Source organism: Mobula birostris, chromosome 18 (genome assembly GCF_030028105.1).
Source record: "Mobula birostris isolate sMobBir1 chromosome 18, sMobBir1.hap1, whole genome shotgun sequence".
NCBI lineage: Eukaryota > Metazoa > Chordata > Chondrichthyes > Myliobatiformes > Myliobatidae > Mobula > Mobula birostris.
In genome coordinates this window covers 52,551,640-52,566,021 of record NC_092387.1, presented here as the reverse complement: position 1 = coordinate 52,566,021, position 14,382 = coordinate 52,551,640, and the positions used below count along the sequence as shown (strand labels likewise).

General features: G+C 44.1%; 1 protein-coding gene across 1 annotated transcript in view; it reads left to right on the top strand.

The window, feature by feature from the left end:
- Positions 1 to 14,382, top strand: part of LOC140212122 (PH and SEC7 domain-containing protein 1-like) — a 249,095-nt gene that overhangs the window by 79,378 nt on the left and 155,335 nt on the right. The window contains exons 3-4 of the mRNA XM_072282690.1: positions 33 to 107; positions 10,563 to 11,560. Of these exons, the coding sequence (XP_072138791.1) occupies positions 10,667 to 11,560 (894 nt within the window). The 5' untranslated portion in view covers positions 33 to 107; positions 10,563 to 10,666. The remainder of the gene's footprint in view (positions 1 to 32; positions 108 to 10,562; positions 11,561 to 14,382) is intronic.

Here is a 14,382-nt window from a genome sequence, read left to right as displayed (position 1 = left end):
TGTTGATACAAAAATTCTTTTGTTATTTCTAGGGGGAAGCATTATAAAGGCTTGTGTGATGCATGCTGAAAGGAGAGGGGTCATGAGGGAAATTATGCGATTACAAGGTAGGTGCCGCAAAAGGGTGAGGTTAACAACGGATTCCTGTTGGCACAGTAACAATTCTGTTGATGTCCTGTCGAGTTTAACACCATAAGATATAGGAGCAGAAGTAGGCCATTCAGCCCATCTAGTTTGCTCCACCATTCAATCATGGCCTGATCCACTTCATCCAGTCATCCCCACTCCCCTGCTAATTTCACTTGACACAAAGGTTGCCCCAGAGGAGGGAGTCAACACCCTTCTACCCACTGAAGTTGTTAACACTGTCACTCCTCTTATACATCTGCCAGATGTTCTAATGCATAGCAGATTTGTTTTCTCATGACGAAACTCCCAAGGATTTTCACATGTGCCACTCCAAAGGGCAGCAAGTTCAAATCCCTGCAAACGGTCCTGTAACGTATGAGTTCTGAACATTCCTGCTACATTCTAGTGTGTGTGGTTCTCACTCACAGTATCAGATCAATGCGAACATGTTAGGTCCCTTCCTCATCTAAATCCTGATATTTTCATTTCCCATTCCAGTCAATGAATGGTTGTGAGTTGGGATTTACTGTCCAGAGTTTAAATTAGCCCCTGTGGGTTTTTATCTAGGTGTGGCTTTTATCCTGACCCAGATCTGGGCTGTATCCAACAAATATCTGGACCCGCCTCTCGGTTTTTTGCACTACCTTACTTCTGATTTGTCTATTTTCTATTTATGATTTATAATTTAAATTTTTAATATTTACTATTTTATTTTTAATATCTTTATTATTTAATATTTGTAATCCAGGGAGTGTGAAGTGCAGAATCAAATATTGCTGTGATGATTGTACGTTCTAGTACCAATTGTTTGGCGACAATAAAGCATAAAGTATTGCTTGAAATCCAGACAGAGACCTTGCAGGACAAAGTGAGCGGTCAGCCAGTCCCTGCAGTGCAACTTTCCTGAAAACTTGAAAGGACGATTAGAAAGATTAGTTTTATTTGTCACATGTACATTGAAACGTCAAAACGGAGAGTGAAATGAGTCATTGTGTGTCAAGTCAAATTAGTAAGAATTGTGCTGGATGCAGCCTGCAAATGTCATCACACTTCTGAAGCCTACGAAGCGTGGCCCGTGGCCCATGACTCAGTAATCCTGACCGTACATCCTTTTGGAATGCGGGAGGAAAGAGGAGCACCTGGAGGAAACCTGCATAGCCACAGGGAGAATGTACAAGCTCCTTACAGACAACGTTAGGAATTGAACACTGATCGGTGATCGCTGCTGCTGTAAAGTGATTGTGCCAACGCTATGCTACTGTGCACCCTTGAGTTAGAGCCAAAGCCATTTTATTCTCTTGGGAAATCCATCATTCTGCCTCTGTGCTCAAAGTCATACCTGTAGTTGTGCAACACACTGTGCACAGATGTTCAATCTTTCCAAAATACTGTAAGCCCATAAGACATAGGATCAGAATTACGCCATTTGGCCCATCACATCTGCTCTACCATCCGACCATGGCTAATTTATTTTCCCTCTCAACCTCATTCTCCTGCCTTCTCTCCATAACCTTTGACACACTTACCAATAAAGAACCTGTAAACCCGACCTTACAGAGATGACACGGTAGCGTAGTAGTTAGCACAACACTTTACAGTACAAGTGACCTGGGTTCAATTCCCACCGCTGCCTGTAAGGAGTTTGTATGTTCTTCCCTTTCTCCCCTTGTGTGTTTCATTCAGGTGCTCCAATTTCCTCCCACAGTCCAGAGACGTACTGATTAGTAGTTTAGTTGGTCATTGTAAATTTTCCTGTGATTAGGCTTGGATTAAATCAGGGGTTTGCTTACCAGTGTGGCTCAAAGGGCCGATTCTGCACTGTATCTCAATAAATAAATTGATCAACAAAATATAGTCAATGATTTGGCTTCCACAGATTCACCACACTTGGTTACAGAAATTACTCCTCATCTCCTTTCTGAAGGGATGTCCTTCCATTCTGAGTGTCCTGTACTCAGGGAACTTGTCCCCTTGTGCTTAAATTTCTCAACGGCAACCGTTTCCTCTCAGAGGGTTTGGCTAAGTCAGGGAAATAAAACCTTATAGCTGGTCTGCATTAATGATAATTCATCTCCCTTTATACGTGTACGTGTGTGTGTGTGTGTGTGTGTGTGTGTGTGTGTGTGTGTGTGTGTGTGTTTTTGTGTGTGAGACTCCAGCTTTCTCACGATACGTTTTAGAGACATGGAGTTACACAGCAAAGAAAAAGGCCCTTCAGCCCATCGAGTTCATGTTGATCATCCACCTACACTAGACCTACAATAATCCCTTCTTTTCCCTTCCACATTCACATGAACCCTTTCAAGATTCTATCACCAATTTACACATCAGAAACAATGCACTGTGACCAATTAACCTATGACGTGGGATGGAGACCTGGAGGAAACTCATGCATTCGCAGGGAATCACAAACTCCACAGCGATAGAATCCAAGGACAGGATCAAACCTGGGCGACAGGGGCTGTAGATCTTCAGACTTGTTTCTTTAACTTAGATTGCTAACATAAACAGGCATTTACAAATGTCCCTTAGTGGGATTCAAAGTGTGGGGATTTGGGAAAAGAATTAGAAGTGGATAATGAAGCTTGAACTTGGTGTTTTGACACAATGGTGAGGGAGGGAGCAGGGACGGTGATTCCTGTTCTGGAGAAATGATCAATTATTACACACACTGGACACTGCTCATTCTCACCTAGATATCAGTGGCCCTTGGAGCTATTGCACAACACTCAGGTTAGAATATTTATGAAACAAGCGTAAATCTCTGGCTGCTTTAACAGGGGAGGTGTTTCCTTTGTGAGGTTTCCCTATGTGACCAACAGTCTTATCCCGTATCAGGTGAAGATGGGTTTGAATCCCACTCTAGTCTTGAGTATAGAAGTCCAGAGTGGTATTTTAGTGCAGTGCAAAGGAAATGCTGCACTATTTTTGGTGCAGTAGCTCGACTTCCTGCCTGTACTCTGATGTGTGTGAAGAGCAGCTGAAGCGTTATCTCCAATGTCCCTGCTAACATTGATCTCCAGTCCTCATAACTGAAACAGAATGTTGGTCTAGGGAGTGGTTTATTACTGCCACTTGTACCATGATACTGTGAAAAGCTTGTCTTGCATACTGTTTACACAGATCAAATTAATACATTGAGGTAGAACAAGGTAAAGCAATAACAATGCAGAATAAAGTGTAAAAGCTACAGAGAAAATGCGGTGCAGGTAAACAGTAAGATCTTAATGAGATGGATTGGGAGGTGGAGAGTTCATCTCATCATGCAAGAAGTCCATTCAAGAGCATGATACCAGCTGCTTAGAAGTTGTCCTTGAGCCTGGTGGTACGTGCTTTTAGGCATTTGTATTGTCCGCCCGATGGGAGCAGAGAAAAGAGAGATTGAGGTGGGTGGGGTTGTTGATTATGCTGGCTGCTCGACTGAAAGAGTGAGAAGCATTGACGGGGTTTAAATCTGGGCTTAAAAATTAGCTTCATTTGTCACGCGTACATCAAAACATCGATATACGTTATTTTGCGTCATTGACCAACGCAGTCCGAACATGTCCTGGGGGCATCCCCCAAATGTTACCACGTGTCCAGTGCGAACATAGCATGCCCAGAACTTACTAACGTTAACTCGTATGTGTTTGGAAAGTGGGAGGAAGGCGGAGCACCCGGAGGAAGCCCTTAGGGGGGTGCCTGGTTTCCATGCTGTGCTGAACGTAGAGAACAGTACAGCGTAGGAACAGGCACTTCAGCCCACAGTGTCAGTGTCGAACACTACGCCAGGTTAAACGAAACCTCTTATGCCTGCACACGATCCCTACCCCTCAATTCCCCACACATTCATGTTCAGATTCAGATTGATTAGTCACATGTACTGTACGTCGAAACATGGATGTGCTGGGGGCAGTCCACGAGAATCAGCACACATTCCTGCGCCAGCATAGCATGCCACGGTATTCCCACAGGGCAACACAGGCAACAACAAAAACAACACAATAAAACAGCAAAATTAACCCCTTTCCCATCCTCCCACTAACCCAATAAATACTACGATTATATTTGCTTCCACTCCCATGGCAGCATTTTCCAAGCACCTTCTACTCTAACAGATTAACTAGGTGTTGTTTTGCACAAACTATAGCCCATATTTCTTGCATTATAGCAGCTTCTACACTATAGAATTACTTGATTGACTGTAAAGCATGTTGGGATGTGAGAGGTGCTATAGAAATGCAGGTCTGCCATTTCTCACTGTCTGTGGTTTTCACGAATGTTTGCCTGGCTCATACTGAAGGTGAGGCCGTTCACTTTGGTAGTTGCCTTCAGGCATACACTTTCCACCCAGTAGTACCTACTGCCTGCTGCCTGTTATGCTGGTGACATCAAAGACAGCAATGAAAATCCTCCATCTCTGGGGGGTGGGGTTCAGGGTTTCCTTCATCGTGTCAGTACTATGGTTTTCATTACCATCAGTCACGCAAGTCCCAGGTGGAGACTCAGGAATACTGTTGCGCACAGAGGTAGGAGGATTCTTCATTGCTGGTTCCCTTACAGTTTTGTTTACCAGTTTGAGTTGTTAGCCCTGAGTTGAACCACCAAACCTGGAGGACCAGTGGACCACTCTTAGTCTGGCCTCTATTCTTTGACATATTTGGCATGGGTGACCCTACCAAGAGCCAAGAGTGGTCTGACTCCAGCCAACATAGTTCTCTGGATCATTGAGGCATGCAAGCCTCCAAACCCTACGTCAAGGTTGTGGTCCTCTTGGAAGCCACTCAGTAGTACACCATCCATCCTCACTGTTTTTAATATGGGAACAAAATTGTGATCAAAAAATTGTTTTATAGTAATGTCATACACTGCTGTAGCTCAAGGCAGCATCCAGCATTGAGGACCCCATCACCAGATTGTGCTTGTTCTGATTGCTACCTTCAGGAAGGAGGTACAGAAGCATAAAGGCACACATACAGTGATTTAGGATCAGCTTCTTCCCCTCTGCCATCCGATTTCTGAATGGACATTGAACCCATGAACACTACCTCACCACTTTTTTATTTCTATTTTTGTACTACTTATTTAATTTAACTATTTAATACATATATACTTACTGTAATTCACAGATTTCTTTATTATTATGTATTGCATTGTGCTGCTACTGCAAAGACAAAAAAATTTCACAACATATGCCGGTGATATTAAACCTGATTCTGATTCTGATAACAGTGAGCAGAACAGTGATGCAGTTGGTAGAAATGGGGTCTCACCGCGTTAATAACTTGGGTTTAAAGATTAGCTTTATTTGTCACATGTACATCAAAACATCGATGTACATTGTTTTGTATCAACAGCCAGCACAGTCTGAGCAAGTGCTGGGGGCAGCCTGCAAGTGTTACCAAGCTTCCGGTGCCAATGTAGCACGCCAACAACTTACTAACCTTAACTCGTATGTTTTTGGAATGTGGGAGGACACCAGAGCACCCGGAAGAAACCCACACAGTTATCGGGAGAACGTAAAACAGCGGTGGGAATTGAACTGTAATCACCAGTGCTGTAAAGCTTTGTGCTAACCGCTACACTGCCATTCCTCAGTCAGGTGGTGCCTGTGCGGGAGTTTGCATGTTCTCCCCATGACCGCATATGCTTTCCCTGGGTCCTCCAATTTCCTCCCCCACCCCAAAGGTGTGCAGGATGGAAGATTAATTGGCCTTTGTAAATTACCACCTGGGTGTAGGTGAGTGGTTGAATCGAAGGGAAGTTACTGGAAATACAGGGAGAATAAAACGGGATCAGTGTAAGTGGATGCTTGATAGCTGGCACAGACTAAATGGGCTGAAGGGCCTTTCTCTTCACTGTATTGCTCCCTACCGTCTCTATGCTAATAAACTGGAAGTTTGAAACAGAAATCTAGAGGCATGAGTTCAAATCCAGGCATGGCAGCTGGGGGAATTTAAATTTAATTTATTAAATAAATCTAAGATTAAGTAATGTGAGTAATGGTGACTATTCACTCAGGGGCCTCTTTATTAGGTACACCTGCTTGTAATGGCAAATACCTAGACAGCCAATCATGTGGCAGCAACTCAATCCATAAAAGCATGCAGACACCGTAGAGAGGTTCAGTTGTTGTTCAGACCAAAGATCAGAATGGGGAAGAAATGTGATCTAAGTGACTTTGACTGTGGAATGATTGTTGGTGCCAGACGGGGTGGTTTGAATATCTCAGAGACTGCCGATTTCTTGGCATGTTCATGCACAACAAAGAAACAAAAACAAAATAAAAAAATCCGGTCAGTAGCAGTTTTGTGGATGAAAGCAATTTGTTAATAAGGGATGTCAGAGGAGAAAGGACATAATGGTACAAACTGACAGGAGGGTGACAGTAACTTAAGAAACGATACCTCACAACAGTGGTGTGCAGAAAAGCATGTCGAACCTTAAAGTGGATGGGGTGCAGCAGTGGAAGACGACAAACATGCACTCAATGGCCACTTTATTAGGTACAGGAGGTGCCTCACAAAGTAGCTGCTGAGTATAAAGGCAATGTTTGTTAAAAAAAAAACTCCATCTGGTTTATTAATGTTTTTAGGGAAGGAAACCCATTTGACTTACCCAGTATCACATGGGACTCCTTACCGTGAGCACCATGATTGACCCTTTCCTGCCCTCTCAGTTCAAGACCAATTAATATTGGGCAATGAATGCCTGATTTCACAGCAATGCCTCTGTGCCTTGAATGTTAAAAGACAAAATTGGGGCCCTTGCCATTTAAGATAAATATCATTGTCATCTAGTAATGATGAATTACACTCTTTCCTTCACCTACCAAATTTGAATTATAACCCTAGCCTTCCCCACCAACGTAGATCGACCTCTGTTATTAGCGTAATTTTTATACAGAGCTTAGATTGATCTAGAGCTGTTGTGGCTCTGTCCTGCACCAGTGAGCTATCTGATCAATAGACAGGAGGCATGTACAGAGGGGAATGCAGTGACAAGAGCTTTGAGAATGTGTGTGTGTGTAATCTATGGGCACTTTTTACTTAAAGGCTCTGAGCAGAGATTTTTAATTTGTTGTAAATGTACTGTAGGTGCATTGGGTAATTTTGAGAAGCTTTAATTATTCGCTTGTCTATTTCTCTCTTTCTTTCTTTCTCTCTCTCTCGCTCTCCCTCTCCCACTTCTACCCCCACTCTCTCTATATATTTCTCTCCTTTGCTCTGTCTCTCTTTCTCTCTCTTTATCTTTCTCTTTTCCTTGTTATTTCACTCACTCTGTTTCTCTCCCTCTCCCACTTGCTCAGACCATACTTTTTCTCTATTTCTCTCTCTTTATCTTTCTTACTCTCTTGCTCCCTCTTTTACTTTCTCTTTCCCTTGTTCTGTCTGTCTGTCTCTCTCTCTCCCTCTCTCACCTCTATTATTTTTTCCCTGCCCTACATCCCCTCTCACGTGGCCATTGGATTTAAATCAGGATTAAGTCAGCTTCAATCAGGGCTCATCCTTGTGGACACGGTGTAAACAGTCTTAGGAGAGAGGGGTGGGGACCGTCTTCGGGATTGCTGCTCCCCATGACGTACATAACCCTGCCAATGGAGACATAGCACCAGGATCCAGTCACGGGATATGTGACGGTGTGTGAAGTCATTCCGGTTACGGACAAATGTGCCCTAACACCAGAATTAAATGGATCCCACGAGAGTGTATAGCCATAGGGTCCGGGGAGCAGTTCCAACTTTGTATTATAGGTCAGTTTCGTCAGTGTTGGAAGCCAGCAGCTCTCCACCAGTGTTAGCCTGGACCCTCAGAGTCCTGAATCAGTATTAGAGTTGGATGGCGTTGCGTTTGACCTGCTGCGGGTGCCAGCTGGTCCTAGCATGTTGCCAGCTGTCCAAGTGAATTCAGATTGGGCACACAGAAAAAGGAATAATCTTAAAGGGAAAGGTAAGTCAACTGTGGATGTCAGCCTGAGCCAGAGTATCGCACTGAGTTTGAAGTACATGTGTTTTAAATCAAAGGCTTCAGGTTTTTCTTTCCACTCGTTCATTCCCCCTTAGGCTTTCTATGCCGACTTTATGCCCTTCATAGTGTTGCCCTCAAGTTCTGTGTTGTTAACACTACACTCAAAACTATGCCCCCTGAGTCCGGCACCTTCCTCTCAAAGGGACATTAGCGTTTTGGTATTGCGAAAATAAGAACTGGACCAGTGATCAGGAGACTTGAGATCAAATCCCAGCACAGCAGCAGGGGAATTTACATTCAGTTAATTAAATATCTGCAAAGTGAAGCTTTTATTAGACCATCAGACATAGGAGCATAATTAGGCCATTCAGCCCATCGAGTCTGCTCAGCCATTCCATCATGGCTGATTTATTTTACCTCTCAACCCTGTTCACCTGCCTTCTCCCTGTAACCTTTGATACCCTTACTAATTAAGCACCTATCAACCACCAATTTAAATATACCCAATGACTTGGTCTCCACAGCATTTTGTGGCAATGAAGTCCACAGATTCACTGTCCTCTGGTTAAAGAAATTCCTCTTCATCTCAAAGGGATGTCCTTCTATTCTGAAGGACCTTTTGGTATGAACCATTATTCACCTTTCATGAAAGACCTTCTGGCCCACATCATGGTGACAGGATCTTAACACAATCTACAGTTTTGCACACTGTGAATGAACTTTAAAAAAAAACGTGACCCTTTCACTACTAACAGTTAGCTTTCCACAGCTTCCCAGTGCAAATTGATGCAGAACTGTTGAACTCTGAATGATTCAGGGAGTGCACAGTAGGGGCTGGTTTGAGACACCTCAGTCCTGCTCTTGCTACCTAGCTGGAAGGCAGAGAAGTCCCTTTTGCAGTTGAGTTAAAGGTAAAATGCACAGCATGAACAAATCTCCCATCTGCCTTTAGAGGGATTGGGTGGTGGAGTTGAGATACGTCTCTACCAAAGGAAGTGTAAGGCGCTCCTTCCCTCCACTATCCTGCAGGTCAGCCTTAGGCAAGGCGTAGCACCTGCTTAGCCCCTCAGATCATGGTCACATGAAGCCAAGGGAGCAGTCATACGAGCAGCTGGTACATATCACAAGCCCTGCTTACGCGACCACTGACATCGGGCAGAAATAATGGCTGGGGGTCACCCTCTTGTAAGAAGAAATTTTTCACTTATGTAGAAAAATTTGCCAAGAACAATCATGGTCACGAGACCACGATCAGCTATGTCATGTGACACAGCACATGACGATGATGAACAAGAGCAATGATTTCCAATCCAGGTGGCCATCGCCATCTCAGGAACACTGAAGATTCATAGTGGTTCATGTGGTTTTACTAGTATCAAGACAAATTAGTCCGAAATTAATAGTATTTACATGTCGAGCATTTATATCATTTTGTGTTTGCATGTTTGTGCCTATTCTGTAAATATGGAAATATGCATTTATTACTTTTTTGTGTTTGTGTGTAGGAGGAACACATATGTATATCATATCTACTGCAATGTATCATGTCTGAATGAATTTGCAAGCACATTAATCTATGTGTGTATGCCTCTGAGTCTTTGTGTCTGTCATGTAAATGTCTATGTGTAAGGTTACTGGGATGGCAGGACTTTCATATGATGAAAGACTGGATCGACTAGGCTTATACTCTCTGGAATTTAGAAGATTGAGGGGAGATCTTATTGAAACGTATAAAATTCTAAAGGGATTGGACAGGCTAGATGCAGGAAGATTGTTCCCGATGTTGGGGAAGTCCAGAATGAGGGGTCACAGTTTAAGGATAAAGGGGAAGCTTTTTAGGACCGAGATGAGGAAAAACTTCTTCACACAGAGAGTGGTGAATCTGTGGAATTCTCTGCCACAGGAAACAGTTGAGGCCAGTTCATTGGCTATATTTAAGAGGGAGTTATATATGGCCCTTGTGGCTAAAGGGATCGGGGGTATGGAGAGAAGACAGGTACAGGGTTCTGAGTTGGATGATCAGCCATGATCATACTGAATGGCGGTGCAGGTTCGAAGGGCCAAATGGCCTACTCCTGCACCTATTTTCTATGTTTCTATGTTTCTATTTTAATTTGTGTAATCATGTTAATCTGTGTGTGTGTGTGTGTGTGTGTGTGTGTGTGTATATATATGTATATGTGTGTGTGTGTATATATATATATATGTATATGTGTGTGTGTGTATATATATATATATATATATAATATTAAATCATATTTGTGTGCATGCATGTTCTCTGAGCTTCCCACATGAGAATAATCCTATCATTGAGGGGCTACTCTGAAGTGTAATTGCTATCAGTCTAAACTGGTGTCCAGATCTCTGTCTGTACTGTGCTCTTCAAACCTTATCTCCATTGATAGAAGATTGTAACTCAGATTTCAGCTCCAGGTCGGCTAACACATTAACAATGTTCATCAGTAACACATTTCTTGGAATTTCCAGGTTGGGGAGCAGATACTACTCAAGGACGGAAGGACCATTCACCACTGCTGCCTGCCCCTTGCTTGTGACGGGATTGGACATAGGTGGCACAGAACACTGAAGTCATGACTTTCTACATGGAGCTGAGAACTGCTCCCTCCGGAAATTGTGTTAAACTGCCTTGTGATTCGCCACGGCTGGGCAACTGGAAAGCTGCTCGATACGATGCCCAATCGCCGTGCCGCGTCTCAGCCAACTCCCTGAGTCCCAGACCCCACATTCAGAGGCGCAGCCTGCCGCCGGATTCCAGGGTCGACCTCTTGGGCTTGCCCGGCCGAGCGAAGGGCATGTCCTCGCTGGTCCGCACACAGTCAGAGACCAACCCCTTTCGGGAGACGACCCCCAGCAGCCCGGGGAGGTCCACTGCTCCCACCTCTCCAGTGGGCATCAGGACTCGCTCTTTCTGCCCCGTTACCTTGGAGAACACAATCAAAAAGGTGGGCGTCAGCGCCAGAGGTAAAAGCTCAGTGGTTACTTTCAGCTATATTGAAAAATCCAAGGTGAAGACTATTGTTAATCCCCTCAATTCATCAATGGTTCCTCGGGACACAAAACCTCCTTCCACCTCAGTTGGATATAGAAGTCCATCTCCTGGGCGCAAAATGTCAGGTCTTGCATCAAAACTGCCTCAGACGGGAAGTCTAGACACAGTGACTCTGGGAGCCTCCAGCAGACCATCAGACAGAATGGTTTCCAACCAAAGCTCAGCTCTCTTGCTTGGCAGTGGAAGCCCAGTGTGTTCTGATGCTCAAGATTCCAGCGTTGGCCTCCGTAATGGGAATAAAATAGACCATGTGCTCACTTCAAAGCCAACGCAGACCAGGAGTTTGAACCTAGGAACAAAGCCAATGACTGCTTCCCCTTTCAATGACAATTCCATCAGTAATGGCATCCTATCCAATCACAGCTCAGAACTCTCAGTTGGAAGGGAGAGTCCTAACAGTCCCGGCTTCAAACAGGTACCATCTATAATAGCATCTATTCAATTATGTCTTGACAATTAGATTGCAAATATTCAAAGTAAATGGACCAGTTGATTCTCCAGGGTTGTATGCTTGGGTTGGTTGTTTGTGGGAAGAGCTGGTGCCTCAGTAGTATAGCAGTTAGCATGACACTATTACAGCTCAGGGTGTTCTGGACTTCAGAGATCAATTCCAGGGCTGTCTGTAAGGAGTTTGTATGTTCTCCTCATCTTATCCCACTGTCTGAAGGCATACTTATTAGTAGGTTATTTGGTCATTGTAATTGCCCCATGGTTAGGCTAGGGTTAAATAGGTGGGTTGCCGGGCAGCACGGTTCATTGGGCCGAAGGGCCTGTTCCGTGCTCTATCTCTAAATAAATAAAAATGAATATAGACTGGATGAGTGGACATAGTTTTGGCTGCTTTGTCACTGAATAGGTATATGCTGGCCAAAGTGTGCTTGGTCTTCATGGGAGGGGGGAGCATTTCTGATAGAATATTGTTCAGTCCCATTCACATACGTATCAATAATGCTTGAAGACCCTGCATCCAATGACACTTTGTGCAAAACCACCACAAACTCTCGGGATTGACACTAGTTTCCAGTCAGGGCCACAGGAGTGTTGTCCATGCCTGGTCAATGGGTAGGGCATTGAGGAGGCAAGGTTCCCTGGGCTTTAGAGCGGTGACTGACATTAACCATGGTTGATGAACCGATACAGAAGGACACAAGTAAATAGGAGCTGGTGTAGACTAGCTGGCCCCCCATCCCCTCATCCCTGCTCGGCGGTTCAGTGTGAGCATGCCTGACCTATGCTGGCCTCAATTTCTCCTTTGTGTCAGATCCCCTTGATCCTCACAAATGATCTACCCTCACTTTAAATAATTTGGCTGAGCCTCCACAACACTGTGGGGTAGAGGATTCTATAAATTCCAGAGAGATTCCACTGTGAATGATCAGTGCGTCATATTGTAACACTGTCCCATTTTTGAGGCCTGTGATTTTCACCTCGCCTTTAAGGTGTTGAGTCCTGACCAAATCTCTGCATAATCTCTTGTATTTATTTCAAGTACTTGCCTAGCTGCTTTACAAATTGGAAATGGGACTAACTCAGATAGACCTCTTAGTTGGCATGAACTTTGGGCCGGAGGGCCTGTATCCAGGCTGTGTAACTCCATATTGCAAGTGCATCTGCCCCTCTCATCTCATTGGGCAGCACAATCCAAACTGAAACAACCCGCTGTGTGAAAATATTGTCGGATCCTCTGTGGCCCTCTGTTTCATCTTACACCTATGTTCTCCTGTTGTGGACGAAGTGTAGTCAATCATTGCCCAGTGCACGTTTGACACAGCTGCTGCAGTACTGGATCACAAGCATGCAATGATGTCCTTAACTGAAGCCGTTTTGCTCAAAATTCTGAGCTCAGCCATACTGTTTGCCACAGAAGGCAATGATGTGATCAGGCCCAGCCCACCGAAGTACCATATCTTCCAACACCTTAGCAACACACACAAAGTGCTTGAGGAACTCATCTATGCAGGGGAATAAATAATCTAATGTTTCAGACCGAGACCCTTTATTCAATTTCAATTCAATTCATGTTTATATGTCATTCAACCATACATGAATTCTCATTAATACAGCCAAAGGAGACAACATTGCTCCCGAGCCAAAACATAGTACCTACAACCACATACAGCATAAAGCACACACAGCACATGCAAGATAGCAAGCACATATTGCTATCACAACCATGCAATAAGAGTCCAAACTCGAGCCATCAATCTACAGTCGACCACAGTAGAACTTGTCTTCTGCTGAGCGAATGCTGGGGACAGCACTGACTCTCGCCTGGATGCCACGCCACACTGCCCCCGGTGGCGCGCACTGGCTCTGACGCCTCTGCCTTGGCGGCTGTAAACAGGCTACTCTGCAGCTTGAGGCCTAATTCTTGCATATACAAGATAACAAGCACGTATAGAATATCAGTAAAATACAGCAATGCAAAAAATATTATATATATTAATATATATAGTCATATAGTGCAGTCCCTTCAGTCCATTGAACGTCATCTTGTGTTGAACAAACTTAAGAGGGAATAGTGCTAATCTTGCAACACCTTGTATTCTATATGGGTAGCTCCAACCTGATGGCATGAACGTCAATTTATCTAACATCTGGTAATTTCTCCTCCTCCTCCCCCCCCCCCCCCCACCTTCCATTCCCCCTTCTGGCTTCCCTCTCGGCTCTTCTCAACTGCCCATCACTTCCCTCTGGTGTCCCACCTTCTCTTTCTTCCATGGTCCTCTGTCCTCTCCGATCCAGTTCCTCCTCCTTCAGCTCTTTACCTCTTCCATCTGTTGTTAAAGTTTTGTAACTTCAAAACATTCAACTAATTCAAAAAAGATATGGGAGTCTGAAATGTGGGTCTAACTTCGTGTTTGACTTTAAGTGAGACGTACATGTATCATGTGGTAGTATAATGATTTATGCAATTCACATGTCACTCATAATTATTTAAACAAACAATGCTTAATCAAATGATATATCTACAAGGTTACTCAAATATTACTAAAATATTAAATGTGCAACACATATCACCTCCCAGCTTCTTACCTTAACCCCCACCCACCTTCCCCCTTACTTTTCAGCTGCCAGCTTGTGTCCCTTCCACTCCCCCACCTTCTTTTTGTGGCTGCTGCCCCCCTTCCTTTTCAGTCCCAATGAAGGGACTCGGTCCAAAACATCATCTGCTTATTCCCCTCTAAAGATGCTCCCTGACTTGTTGAGTTCCTCCAGCATTTTAAGTCTGCTGCT